This window comes from Schistocerca gregaria, chromosome 1 (genome assembly GCF_023897955.1).
Source record: "Schistocerca gregaria isolate iqSchGreg1 chromosome 1, iqSchGreg1.2, whole genome shotgun sequence".
Classification (NCBI taxonomy): domain Eukaryota; kingdom Metazoa; phylum Arthropoda; class Insecta; order Orthoptera; family Acrididae; genus Schistocerca; species Schistocerca gregaria.
The window spans coordinates 666,103,525-666,116,187 of record NC_064920.1 but is presented as its reverse complement, the minus strand read 5'-3'; the positions used below and the strand labels follow the sequence as shown (position 1 = coordinate 666,116,187).

The 12,663-nt window shown below is 42.8% G+C and overlaps 1 protein-coding gene and 1 non-coding gene across 2 annotated transcripts in view; one reads left to right on the top strand and one right to left on the bottom strand.

The window, feature by feature from the left end:
* Positions 1-7,150, bottom strand: part of LOC126267711 (hairy/enhancer-of-split related with YRPW motif protein) — a 186,086-nt gene extending 178,936 nt beyond the window's left edge. The window contains exon 1 of the mRNA XM_049973049.1: positions 7,032-7,150. Coding sequence (XP_049829006.1) covers positions 7,032-7,150 — 119 coding nt within the window. The remainder of the gene's footprint in view (positions 1-7,031) is intronic.
* A 1,490-nt stretch (positions 7,151-8,640) lies between these two features.
* On the top strand, positions 8,641-8,724 carry Trnap-ugg (transfer RNA proline (anticodon UGG)). The gene has a single exon. It is a non-coding gene; the product is annotated as a tRNA-Pro (tRNA).
* The last annotated feature ends 3,939 nt before the right edge of the window (positions 8,725-12,663 follow it).

Below are 12,663 nucleotides of genomic sequence, written 5' to 3'. Positions count from 1 at the left end.
TCGGCAAATTCATGCATCGATGTCATATTTAATCGTTGCCTTAATATTTTGTTATTGTCTGAAGCCATTCCCATTTAACTGTTACCAGTTGTGAAGATGAATTATAATTATTTAGGAGGGTTGGTTAGATAAATTTAGTAACAGTAAAGATTAAGTAAGGTTCCGCTACGTAATTATTATCGTTTCGGTAATGCTATAATTTATTCAGTTTCGATTTTCTTAATAGTTTCTGTGCAGAATTTTGAAATTTTCAATGTGAACTTTGTTTGACTAACAACATTTTTGATTACTTGTCTGTACAAACTGGCTCCCAAATGACTAATGATCGCCGTCGCACAAACACGTATTACTGATTGTTAAATAGGCTTAAATTCAATCAAAATCAATTGGTTTTATGAAATGTTGTTCACTTTAGTACAGATAATCATGTTATTTATTTGTATAATTAAAATTTCATTAAACTTCATTTTTCGATTAATAACAAATTTGAAGAACTATTCAGTATTAATCGTTGTAATTACGTATATCTGCATTCATTCGTCATTAGGACAGAGTATACATTAGCCATGTGAATGATTAGTTTTAGATTTTTTCATATGTTTTAGATTTTTTTTCGGGAGCGATGGACTTCTGGTAACTTAGTTACACATAATCATGGTTGAGTACAGTGTGTACTGGAAGTTGTGGGAAGGGTACTGGAGGACATTGAAGAACAGCAGTAGTTGAGGTAGTAGCTTACTCTTGATGTTATTCAGTCTGTACGCTGAGCACGCAGTAAAGGAAACCAAAGAGAAGTCACGAATGTGTGTGTGGGGGGGGGGGGGGGGGGGGGGGAGAAATCTGTGGAACGGTGGGAGAAATAAAATATTTAAGATTTTTCTGTGACACTATGATTCTGGCAGACGCGGTACAGGATTTGGAAGAGCAGTTGAATGGTATGGATACTATCTTGAAAAATGGTTATAAGATGAACATCAACAGAAGTAAAACAAGGATGATCGAACGTAGTAGAAATAAATCAGGCGATACTGAGGGAAGAAGATTAGGAGATTACGCATCAAACGTCGTAAGTGGATGAGTTTTGCTATATAGGCAGCAAACTAACTGATGATGCCCGGAGTAAAGAGAATATAAAATGCAGACTAGCAATAGCAAAAAAGCAGTTATGGTAAAGAAGAATTTGTTGACATCTAATATCGATTTAAAAATTCGCTATTTACTATGTAATGTATCGAAACAGAACGGACGACTTTAATTACACAGTGTCGGTGAGAGGTTAGGGAACATAATAATTTTCTTTTATTTGCAACGACAATTGAACTGTATAGAATCCAGTGAAGTGTGTGCAGAGACAACGTGAACATCTCTCGAGATGGGGAACGGCTGAATAACAGCAAGCAAGCAGGGAGGTGAAGAACTATCTCTGTTGGACAAGGAGAGGGAATCAGATCAATTGCACCCCTCTTGGAAGAGCGGTCTTGGGATTAATTTTGTTGATGGTACTTGTCTGGAGCGTAGCCTTGTATGTGTGTGAAACCTGGACGATAGATGTTTCAGGTAAGAAGAGAACAGAAGCTTTTGAAATGCGGTGCTGCAGAACAATACTATTGGTTAGATGGGTAGATCGAATAACTAATGGAAAAGGTACTGAGCTGAATTGGAAAGAAAAGAAATATACAGCACAAATTTACTAAAAGAAGGGATCGCTTGATAGGACATACCCTGTGGTAAAAAGAAATATTCAATTTGCCAGTGGGATCGTGGAGGGAAACTGAGGTTTAATTGCAATAAACAGGTTAAAATGAAAGGAAATTGAAGTAGCTACGAAAAGGTGAAGATAACTGCGCAAGGTAGACTAGCGTCAGGAGCTGTCTCAAAACGAGTCTGGAATGAAGAATAGGACACCAACGAATTATTCGCGCTTAAATAAGATAAAAGGACATTTAATACGACATAAAAGTAAGACGTGCCTTACAAAGAACTGGCCTGCTAAGCGTGTGCTGCTTCGTCCTGCGTCCGAAGCACCACATTTGACATCGTTGTGAGGTCAGATGCATGCACTCAGCGCTTCGCTCTCCGGGCAGGGGCTAGCAGCGTCTTAAAACTCATCTCTCCCGTTCTGATACTGAAGATTGAACTCAGACCATCCATGGCAGCCACTGATAACTGCACGGCTACGGAGGCGGACTTGAATGAGAAATCACAAAGTGGTGAAGTCAGTAGCATGGTTTTCAGTAGCAGCTCTGTTCTCATCTACGCCAAATTATCTATACATATGGCTTTTGTAGTATACCTAATCTACTTAAAATTAACGCCAAGACGGCTCTTCCAAGAGTGGTACAAACGATTTGATTCCCTGTCCAACAGGGCTAGCTCTTGCCGCAACTACCCCAGCATTGAACACGAAAGCAATGGACCAAAACCCTGTTCACAGATGAAGTGCGAATAGGCTTGCACTGTCACAACAACTGTTGGCATGTGGAGGCGAACATCGGAACGCAATCATCCCTCAATGACTGTGGATCATCACCAACAATCCAATGGTTCAGTCGCATTCTGGGCAGGTATTATGTATGGCGGCCGCATACTACTCGTTTCAATTGAGGGCAACATGAATGCTGCAATATATGGAAACAACATTCTCCGACCCAGAGTCAGTGGTTTTCCAGAGACTGCAGGGGAAGAGTTCGCTCTACAGTGTGATAACGCCCGACCTCATTGTGCTCGCAGTGTGTCTTGGTATCTGACAGGACGTGGATTGGCTAGCATGCCCACCGGATATAAATTGCATAGAGTATGCATGGAGCTTGCTCAGAAGAGTGATCGTCAACATTCTCCATTAACTATTGAAGCTCTCAAGAATGCTGCCATTGAGGAGTGTGACAATACGTCTCAAGCGGCCTGCAATGAGAGTTGGTACTGAGCACGCCCCATCGCTTCAAGAATGCCAGAAGGTTTGCAGAGGGCCTACACGTTATTGAACGGATCACTAAACACACCACTGTATGTTTTTTATGTTGTGGGTCACTGCACCTTTTTTGTTTTTTCAAATAATGTTCCTTTCCTATTTCATAATCGGTTCAAAGAGAACATACAATGTGATTTTCCTTTGCGAAATATTCTGTATTATCAAAAAGTACAGTGTAAGACATCTATCTCTTTTCAGGATAAGAGAACCAATTTTTATGGCTGTATATGGTAAAATCATGAAGCTTGCCAGACGGAAATCCTACGATCTTCCTTTACTGTTGACGTCGATGATACATCGTCCCATGTTATATAGTATTTGTCGAACTTACGATGATTTAAAATCGACACTAGTAGTAGAAAAAAATATTAACATTGCAGCTTCTGTAATTTTAAAATGGCTTTTCAGAATGTTGTACCGTTTTTTTTTTTTTTTTTTTTAAATCTGAAGTAAGGTAGAAGACACCTTGTACATCTACTGTTACATGATTTTTTTGCGTTAAGTAGACTGTTAGAAAAGCGACAGGACTACTCAAGGATTACTATTATTATGTTGAATGGCATAAGAAATATTTAAACACAGAGTTTTTCACAGCCAATGAATACAGAAGGACATAAATTTGCGTAGCTACAATTCAACTCCTGAAATACTAACAGTGAAACATAAGTGAATAGACCTTTGAAACTGTTTACTTGTTAAATAATATATTTTTACCATAAGAACAACCCAGATAATTTAAAAAGATTTCGATAAAACAAGTAAAAAGACAATAAATGACTTTCATCTACCTCAGAAAGTTTCACATTTCCTGCTACAAAACAAACGAATTATAGGATTGTGAAACGGATTAATCGTTTCTCGTAGCACAATCTGCGTTTACCATAAATATACTACTGGCCATTAAAATTGCTAGACCACGAAGATGACGTGCTATAGACGCGAAATTTAACCGACAGGAAGAAGATGCTGTGATATGCAAATGACTAGCTTTTCAGAGCATTCACACAAGGTTGGCGCTGGTGGCGACACCTACAACGTGCTGACATGAGGAAAGTTTCCAACCGATTTCTCTTACACGAACAGCAGTTGATTGGCGTTGCCTGGGTTGTTGTGATGCCTCGTGTAAGGAGGAGAAATGCGTACCATCACGTTACCGACTTTGATAAAGGTCGGATTTTAGCCTATCGCGATTGCGGTTTATCGTATGGCGACATTGCTGCTCGCGTTGCTCGAGATCCAATAACAGTTAGCAGAATATGGAATCGGTGGGTTCAGGAGGGTAATACGGAACGCCGTGCTGGATCCCAACGGCCTCGTATCACTACCAGTCGAGATGACAGGCAGCTTATCCGCATGGCTGTAACGGGTAGTGCACCCACGTCTCGATCCCTGAGTCAACAGATGGGGTCGTTTGCAAGACAACAACCATCTGCACGAACAGTTCGACGACATTTGCAGCAGCATAGACTATCAGCTCGGAGATCATGGGTGCGGTTACCCTTGACGCTGCATTTCATACAGGAGCGCCTGCCATGGTGTACTCAACGACGAACCTGGTTGCACGAACGGAAAACATCATTATCTCGGATGAATCCAGGTTCTGTTTACAGCATCAAGATGGTCGCATCCGTGTTTGGCGACATCGCGTGAGCGCACATTGGAAACGTGTATTCGTCATCGCCATACTGTCATATTACCCGGCGTGATAGTATGGGGTGCCATTGGTTACACGTCTCGGTCACCTCTTGTTCGCATTGACGGCGCTTTGAACAGTGGACGTTACATTTCAGATGTGTTACGACCCGTGGCTCTACGCTTCATTCGGTCCTCCTGAAACCTTACATTTCAGCATGATAATGCAGGATAATTCCTTTCTGGATACAGAAAATGTTCGGCTGCTGCGCTGGCCAGCACATTCTCCAGATCTCTCACGAATTGAAAACGTCTAGTCAATGGTGGTCGAGCAACTGGCTCGTCACAATACGCCAGTCACTACTCTTGATGAACTGTGGCATCGTGTTGAAGCTGCATGGGCAGCTATACCTTCACACGCCATCCAAGCTCTGTTTGACTCAATGCCCAGGCGTATCAACGCCTCTATTACGGCCAGAGGTGGTTGTTCTGGGTACTGATTTCTCAGGATCTATGCACCCAAATTACGTGAAAATGTAATCACATGTCAGTTCTAGTATTATATATTTGTCCAATGAATACCCGTTTATCATCTGCATTTATTCTTAGTGTAGCAATTTTAATGGCCAGTAGTATATTTATTGTGTAAATGTTTTACTTTTAGTGAGGTCACCATAAGAGAATGTTAATGTTTTTGTTGTACAGACTTTTTGAGAAAACAAACCATAGTTTAAAATTCGTCAGAAAAATCGAAAATTTCTGGAGAGTTAAATACGAGGGACACAAGGGATAAAGTTAATCACCAGCGGATAGATATCTATGAACTGAATAGAAAAATTACGACAGCCGATAATGCTTCAACAGAACGCGGTGAAAAAATTATTTACATGTGTTAATACGTTGTATCGACTGTGTACAAATTTAATAACACATATGTTGCAGATTTTCCGTATGGAGTCATGCAAACCATTGCTTCAGGATAACAAAACGGTGTCGTGGTCTACACTGAGGAGACAAGTCATGGGATAGCGATACGCATATACACAGGTGGTGGTAGTATTGCGCACACAAAGTATAAAAGGGATGTGCATTGGCGGAGCTGTCATTTGTACTCAGGAGATTCGTGTGGAAAGGTTTCCGAGGTGATTATGGCCGCACAACGGGAATTTATAGACTTCGAACACGTACTAATAGCTGGAGCCAGACGCATGGGAGATTCCATTTCCGAGATCATTAGGGAATTCAATATTCTGAGAATAACTGTGTCAAAGATGTGCCTAGAATACCAGATTTCAGGCATCACATCTCACCAAGGACAAGGCACTGGCGGAAGGCCTTAAGTTACGGCCGAGAGCAGCGGTGTTTGGTAGAGTTTTCAGTGCTGACAGAAAAGCAGCACTGTGTGAAATAACCGCATAAGTCAGTGGGTGACGTATGACGAACGTGCTGTGGAATTTGGCTTTAATGGGCTACGGCAGCAGACGACCGATACGAGTGCGTTTGTCACGGCACGACATCGCCTGCAGCGCCTGTCGTGTCCACGTGACCATATCGATCGGGCCCTAGACGTCTGGAGAACTGTGGCCTGGTCAGATAAGTTCCGATTTCAGTTGGTAAGAGCTGACAGTAGAGTTCGAGTGTGGCGCGGACCCCACGAAGCCACAGACTCAAGCTGTCTACAAGACAGTGTGTAAGCTGGTGGTGGCTGGAATGGACTGGGTCCTCTGGTTCTATTGAACCGATCTTCGTTCGGTTACTTGGAGACCACTTGCAGCCATTAATGGACTTCATGTTCCCAAACAATCATGTGATGTCACCAGGCCACAGTTGTTCCAGTTGACCTGAAGAACGTTCTGGACAGTTCGAGTGAATGATTTGGCCACCCAGATCGCCTGAGATAAATCCCATCGAACATTTACGGCACATAATGGAGAGGTCAGTTTGTTCACAACATCCTGCACCGGTAACGCCTTCGCAATTATGGACACAGCTATGGGGGCAATATGGCTCAGTATTTCTTCAGGGGACTTTCAACGACATGAGTCCATCCACATCGAGTTGCTGCACTACACTGGGCAAGAGGAGATTCGACACGATATGAGGAAGTATTCCATGATCCAATTTGTTGTTGTCATCAGGTACAGTCAACCTTTGAATGTGTGTCTTTAGCTGGCCTTAGATGACTGTTACCACAATGGATCATCCCATCAAGTTTCGTGCCATCAAAGCCATATCGGATTCTCACACGAAACAGTACCTCATTACCATGATAGTGATGGTTCGATAATTTTTTTTGAAGTTTTTGTAAGTTCAGCGGAGGCTAACGAAGGCAGTCTAGGATCGGTGGGAGGCAGGCAGCAGTCCCTGAGAGGCGCTTCGCAATTCAGAGCAATACAACAGCCATGACGCGCAGGAACTGGGGGCCGCACACCTGGCTGCCCGCTGCTGCTCCAGTCTGAGATCGGTGCCGGGGTATGCCTGCCCGTTGGGTGGTACCTGGTGATGGCCAACCACATTACTAGTTTGTAGTTGTGTACATTTTTTGGGCATTTGGCGTAAGTAGCTTTATGGGTGGAGAGTCATCTGGAAACATGGGAACAGTGAACTCAGCACTGAACTAAATGGGAGCGAGTGGGAGAGAAGGGCAAGTCACGGTTATGAACTCTCCAGCTCTCCCAAAGATCGCTTACTTAAAGTTTCTTAGGAAGTGGTCAGAAAATAAAATGGTATACAAACAATTTAAATGGGAAGGAAGACTAGAAAATAACAGCAAATGTTTATCTAAGGATATTTTTCAGTTGCTTGCTTGAGGCTAGCCCGTACGGATGGGTATATGGATGAACCGCCCGCAGAGAGCATTCCAGCCAGCTAGAGGCACATTCACAGGCTGATGGTACCTGATGGCAACACCATATGGGATACGGTTCAGTAGCCCAGAGTTCTGGAACCAACATACCTCAGGAACTAGGCTAAGGGAAATATATCCAGAGGCTTGCCCTCTCGCGTCCTACATTTTCCCTAATTAAAGAGACATCAGTGTAACGACAGTTTATTAGTTGAATTTGTAAAGAATTTTATAATGCCAGTCAGCAAGAATTTTTTTAGTTTTATTAGTACGGAGATAAATCAGATCTTCACATGTACTGTGCAGCTATACAGCAAGACTATACTGGTCTTGTGATTTGTTTTATTCCCTAACAGCAATTACTTTAACTTGTGAGCCTTCCATTTGTCTGCCTGGCCATGTCTCTGCTAAACTGATTCAGCCCTTTGACAATGGTGATTGTTGCTAGCCTACATTGGATGTTACCACTTCTATCGGAATCTTAAATAAAACTCGAATGCTCAAGTAATTTAATGAAATGGTGACCCTGTCATTATTGTAGTCAGTTATTAATGAGAGATTAATATATCAACACGGAATTAATTCTTTATCACGGAATTAATTCTTTATAAAAAGATGGCAAAAGTTTGTCGATCATGAAATAAGACAAGCACCACAAGTTAAGCCAGATGTGAAATGAATCGTGAACTATTCGCAACACATATAGACACAGAAAACAATTGTCACGCTCCTGAGTGGCAGCTGGTTGGAAAAGCGTTGTTCTAAAGTTATACTGATCATTTCTGTTGTGGTGTTATGGACGTAGTGGACGCAAGAACACGCCAGCGACACAATCTGAAGATAAAACTAACGCAGTCCGCCAGGGACATAACAGTATCGCAGTCGATATGTAATTTTGAACCTATCTGGACCTGGCGGTCGCCAAGAAATTTTAAACCGACAAAGTATTTCACGTCATCGAAAGTACAGGGCACGACGTCTTATTCTACATTTTGTAAACGAAGGGAGTTGGATTTCAGGACTTTTGCTGTCATTATGGGTCTGAGTATCATTGTATAAGGAGTTCCGGAAAATTTTCTTGTTCCGTATTTCGTTTTTATTTGTTTTCACTTGTGCCCTGCCTAATCTCAGTTTTTTCCTTTAGGAATTCATGCGGAGGATATTGTTGCGTGTTCAGTTTCATTTCGGATGGCCGGCCCGAGTGGCCGAGCGGTTCTAGGCGCTAAAGTTTGGAACCGCGAGACCGCTACGGTCGCAGGTTCGAATCCTGCCTCGGGCATGGATTTGTGTGATGTCCTTAGGTTAGTTAGGTTTAGATAGTTCTAAGTTCTAGGGGACTGATGACCTCAGAAGTTAAGTCCCATAGTGCTCAGAGCCGTTTGAATCATTTCATTTCGGATGGCGTACATCTTACACTTCTGCAGTCAATTAGCGCTACAGAGCAAGAGCTGTTACAACTACATGAACGCGACCTGCGGCAAGAGGAACTCAGGCAGGCACCTCCGAAGCTCCATCCATTTTACGTAGCAAACGAAACTTGGTCTAACTGCATCGCCAGGCTGGAGCAATAATTCACGGCACACAGGATATCAGCCGATGTTATTAAACGTGATTTCTAGTTATTCAGTGCTGGAGCTCATATTTATTGGTTGATGCAACAGATTCTGGATAAAGACCCGTGTGTGTTAGGCTATAACGAAATTAAGGATAAATAAACTAAACATTTTGGAAGTAAAATATTACTTAATTAGTCATGATCGCCGGTGGTATTATTACAGAAAAGCCAATGTTACATTTCTGGAAAAGAGGCACAATGCTGGAATTTGCCTGCAGAATCACGTTGGGATGTCAAGTACACTATTTGCACAGATGACTCTGACAATATGGTAGGTGGTTTCGAAAACAAGATTGAAAAATTGTTCCTCATGATACTGAAGCGGTTTTGGTTTATGTGTAACTTAATGGAAAAAATGTGCAGCTTCAAGTGAATACAGGTTCCTTAAAAATTATCATCAGTGGTGCTACCTTTCACTTTAGATACGTCCCACAACTAACAAGATTTCAAGGCACATTGGGGACTTAATAGTGACCGGCAGAGTCTGGGCGAAGATCGGTGTATGGTCACAGCCTGGTGTGAAAAAAAACGTGAGTGGACACCACTCCTGGTAATACAGCCTCTAAGAGCTGCCAGTATCATGGGTCTCCATCTGTGTCAACCGCTAGTGTCCATGGTTCAGGACTGTACCAACCAAATTCGTGTGACAGGTGGCATGAGGATCGTACACAACTCTGTAATACGTACATGGAACTTTCGTATAGCTCCTGTGGTAGCGCCGAGGATTACCAAGGAGTGCCACCAAAATCTGATCCTCCTTTGTTTCACAAGGCATCGAACCCTGGGACCAACTCCATGCAGACTACGCTGAACAGTTTCTCGGGGACTCATTGTCTTGTCCTGATAGACGCCAGTGCTCGCTTTCCTTACGTTTTCAGTATAGGTAGTACGGGGTCACTTCAAATCGTTCAGCTCTCAAAAGGATTTTTGCAGTGCAAGGTCTTAAAACGTCACTTGTTATGGACAGTGGTGACCAGTTTACTGTTCACGAACTTGAGACGTTCTGTACGGCTTGTGGGATTCATTACCTGTACAGCACACCATTTCATCCAGAGTTGAATGGAGGCATCGAACAAGATTAAGATGAATGAGTTCAAATGGCTCTGAGCACTATGGGACATAACATCTTAGGTCATCAGTCCCCCAGAACTTAGACTACTTAAACCTAACTAACCTAAGGACATCACACACAACCATGGTCGAGGCAGGATTAGAACCTGCGACCGTAGCAGTCCCGCGGTTCCGGACTGAAGCGCCTAGAACCGCACGGCCACCGCGGCCGGCTAGGTTCAGATGAAGACAGTGCTGACTACAATATGGAGGAAGCCTGGATGTTATTTCTTTCCTCTTACAAAAGCTCTCCCCGAAAGCATGCATCTCCAGCAGAAATGCTTCATGGCTGATACTTGAGGACCCTTCTGTTGCTCACTGCACCTAGTCCACAGAGGGCACCATTAGCAGGAAACGGCATTTCGAGACTGATAAGATTTCCTATTCGGAAACGTGTTATGGAAGGAAAGAGTGGTTTCTTGGGATGGTAGTCTGCCTCCTGGTGAGGACAATACATTTACCGTGGAAGGGGAAGAGGGAACCGCAGAGCTGCCGTAGCCTATCAACGTCGTCGTCCTGCCACAGACAATACCGATGCAAACAGACTCCAACAGGGAAAGTGAAGAGGCCAGCATGGAGGTGGACCTCGTCCACTAACTCCAGCTTCTTCACTCTTCTCCTTAGGCGGTTAGGGGGGGGGGGGGGGATGTTGTTGTGCCCACTCCACAACCTCTGCCATCTAGCCCGCCTTTCAGCACTGGACGGCACAAACATCTAGGTGAAGCCAGCACGGCAGACTTCGAAGTCTTCAACAGGGGCCGCTAGTGGCGACCACACTAATTCGTGTGTCTGTCACATGCAACCAGTCAGACAGAAATATGGTATCACTCTGCCTGAGAATGCAGTGGAACAGAAGCGTCAGCAGGCAACAGCTCGGAGACACTGTAGCTCGCTGCGCGGCTATTTCATTCCAATCTCGCGCGTCAGCAGTCGAGTTCATCAGTGGTAGTCTTCGGTCAGAGTCTCTGAGTGGAAGTCATTCAGCAATATATGTGTACAAAAGTCGCCGCAGCCACAACTTTCTGGCCACGGCGATATCGGACCAACCACACAGTGTATATTTCAGGACAATGACTACTGTGCAGTGAACTTTCTCAGACAGGACAGTATTATACTTTAGTGCACCAGAACTAGAATTCATTGTTTATAATTCCTTGTAATAAAGAGTCTCACGTGAAAATTTTACTAATCACTCCTGTCGTATCATAGACGGAGCGGGCTAATAAACAAGTCATTGTCATCATCTCAAGATATAAATGAGGCAGTTCACCACCTTTGTAACGCAAACTGTAGTTCCCCGATAAAGGAGAGTGCATATAGGAGAGTGGGCTCGTACTTGAATAGTGATCAGATATAAGAGACCTCTAACTAGTCCGGTTAACGGGAGACATAGAGCGAGACCAAATAAAGGCATTTCAGACGGTCACAGGCTCATTTGATTCTCAAGAGGGTAACAGAAATATTGAAAATTATTTACTGACGCAGTGAAAGAAGCTTTACCTCTCATGAGAACTTGTTTACACAGCCACCTTCAGGACAGCAGCTAGAAATATTCTTTAGCTCGCTACGTAACTGTATCGCCACATATCTAAATCATGCAGATAAAAGTATGTAAAAACCGGCTCGCACAGAGGCGTACACGCATCCCATCCTCGCTCCATCCGTGAATGAAAGAAAGAAACCAGATTGTATTTGATACAGAACAAAATTCCCTCTGCTATGCACTTCATAGTGATTCACAGTGTGGAGATGTAGATCTTTGAAAACCTATTTATTTGTATCAAACTTTTACTCCGTGTGATTTATGAACTCAATAACTTTACAAGGAGTGAATGTCCACTCCGCAAATTTATCAGAGTGGCAGAAAGGATAAATTCTTTACAAGCGCTCAATTTCGAAACCATATACATTACATGCTGGAATCCATCTTTCTAAACATCCAAATGGTCCACTGCCTTTAGGGTATTCTGTCGGCTGCTTGGTTGGCTGTTCTGTCTAACATTCATCGTGTTCGTTCATGAATAGCCCACTGCATTAAAAACCTTTCGCGAGATAAAACAGAAAACGATGAAGGAATACGTGAAATAATACAAGCGTAATATTTAAAGAAGCTATGAATTTAATAGGAACGGATAAACAACAATATATTACCCTCACAAGTAAGACATTCTGAGGCACTAAACAAAATTATAGTTTTTAACAGGTGCCTTCAACTATTTTCCTGTTTCTCGAGGGTATTCCAGGTAAATCTCATATTTGACGTTCTCGTTCATGTGATATGATTAAGGTTTACCATCAAAATTTGTGTTCTGTCTCATGGTTCAATGCGTTTTAAATGCATTTTACGAAGAGAAGAATGCGATGTATCTATTATGTGCAACAGGAGGTATTACACTGTATAGTATAGCTGGAGATAAATTACAGAACGAAAATAATTTATCTGCGGCCGATGAAATAGAGAAACCTTTTCAGTAAAGAAACAAATTTCCGTTT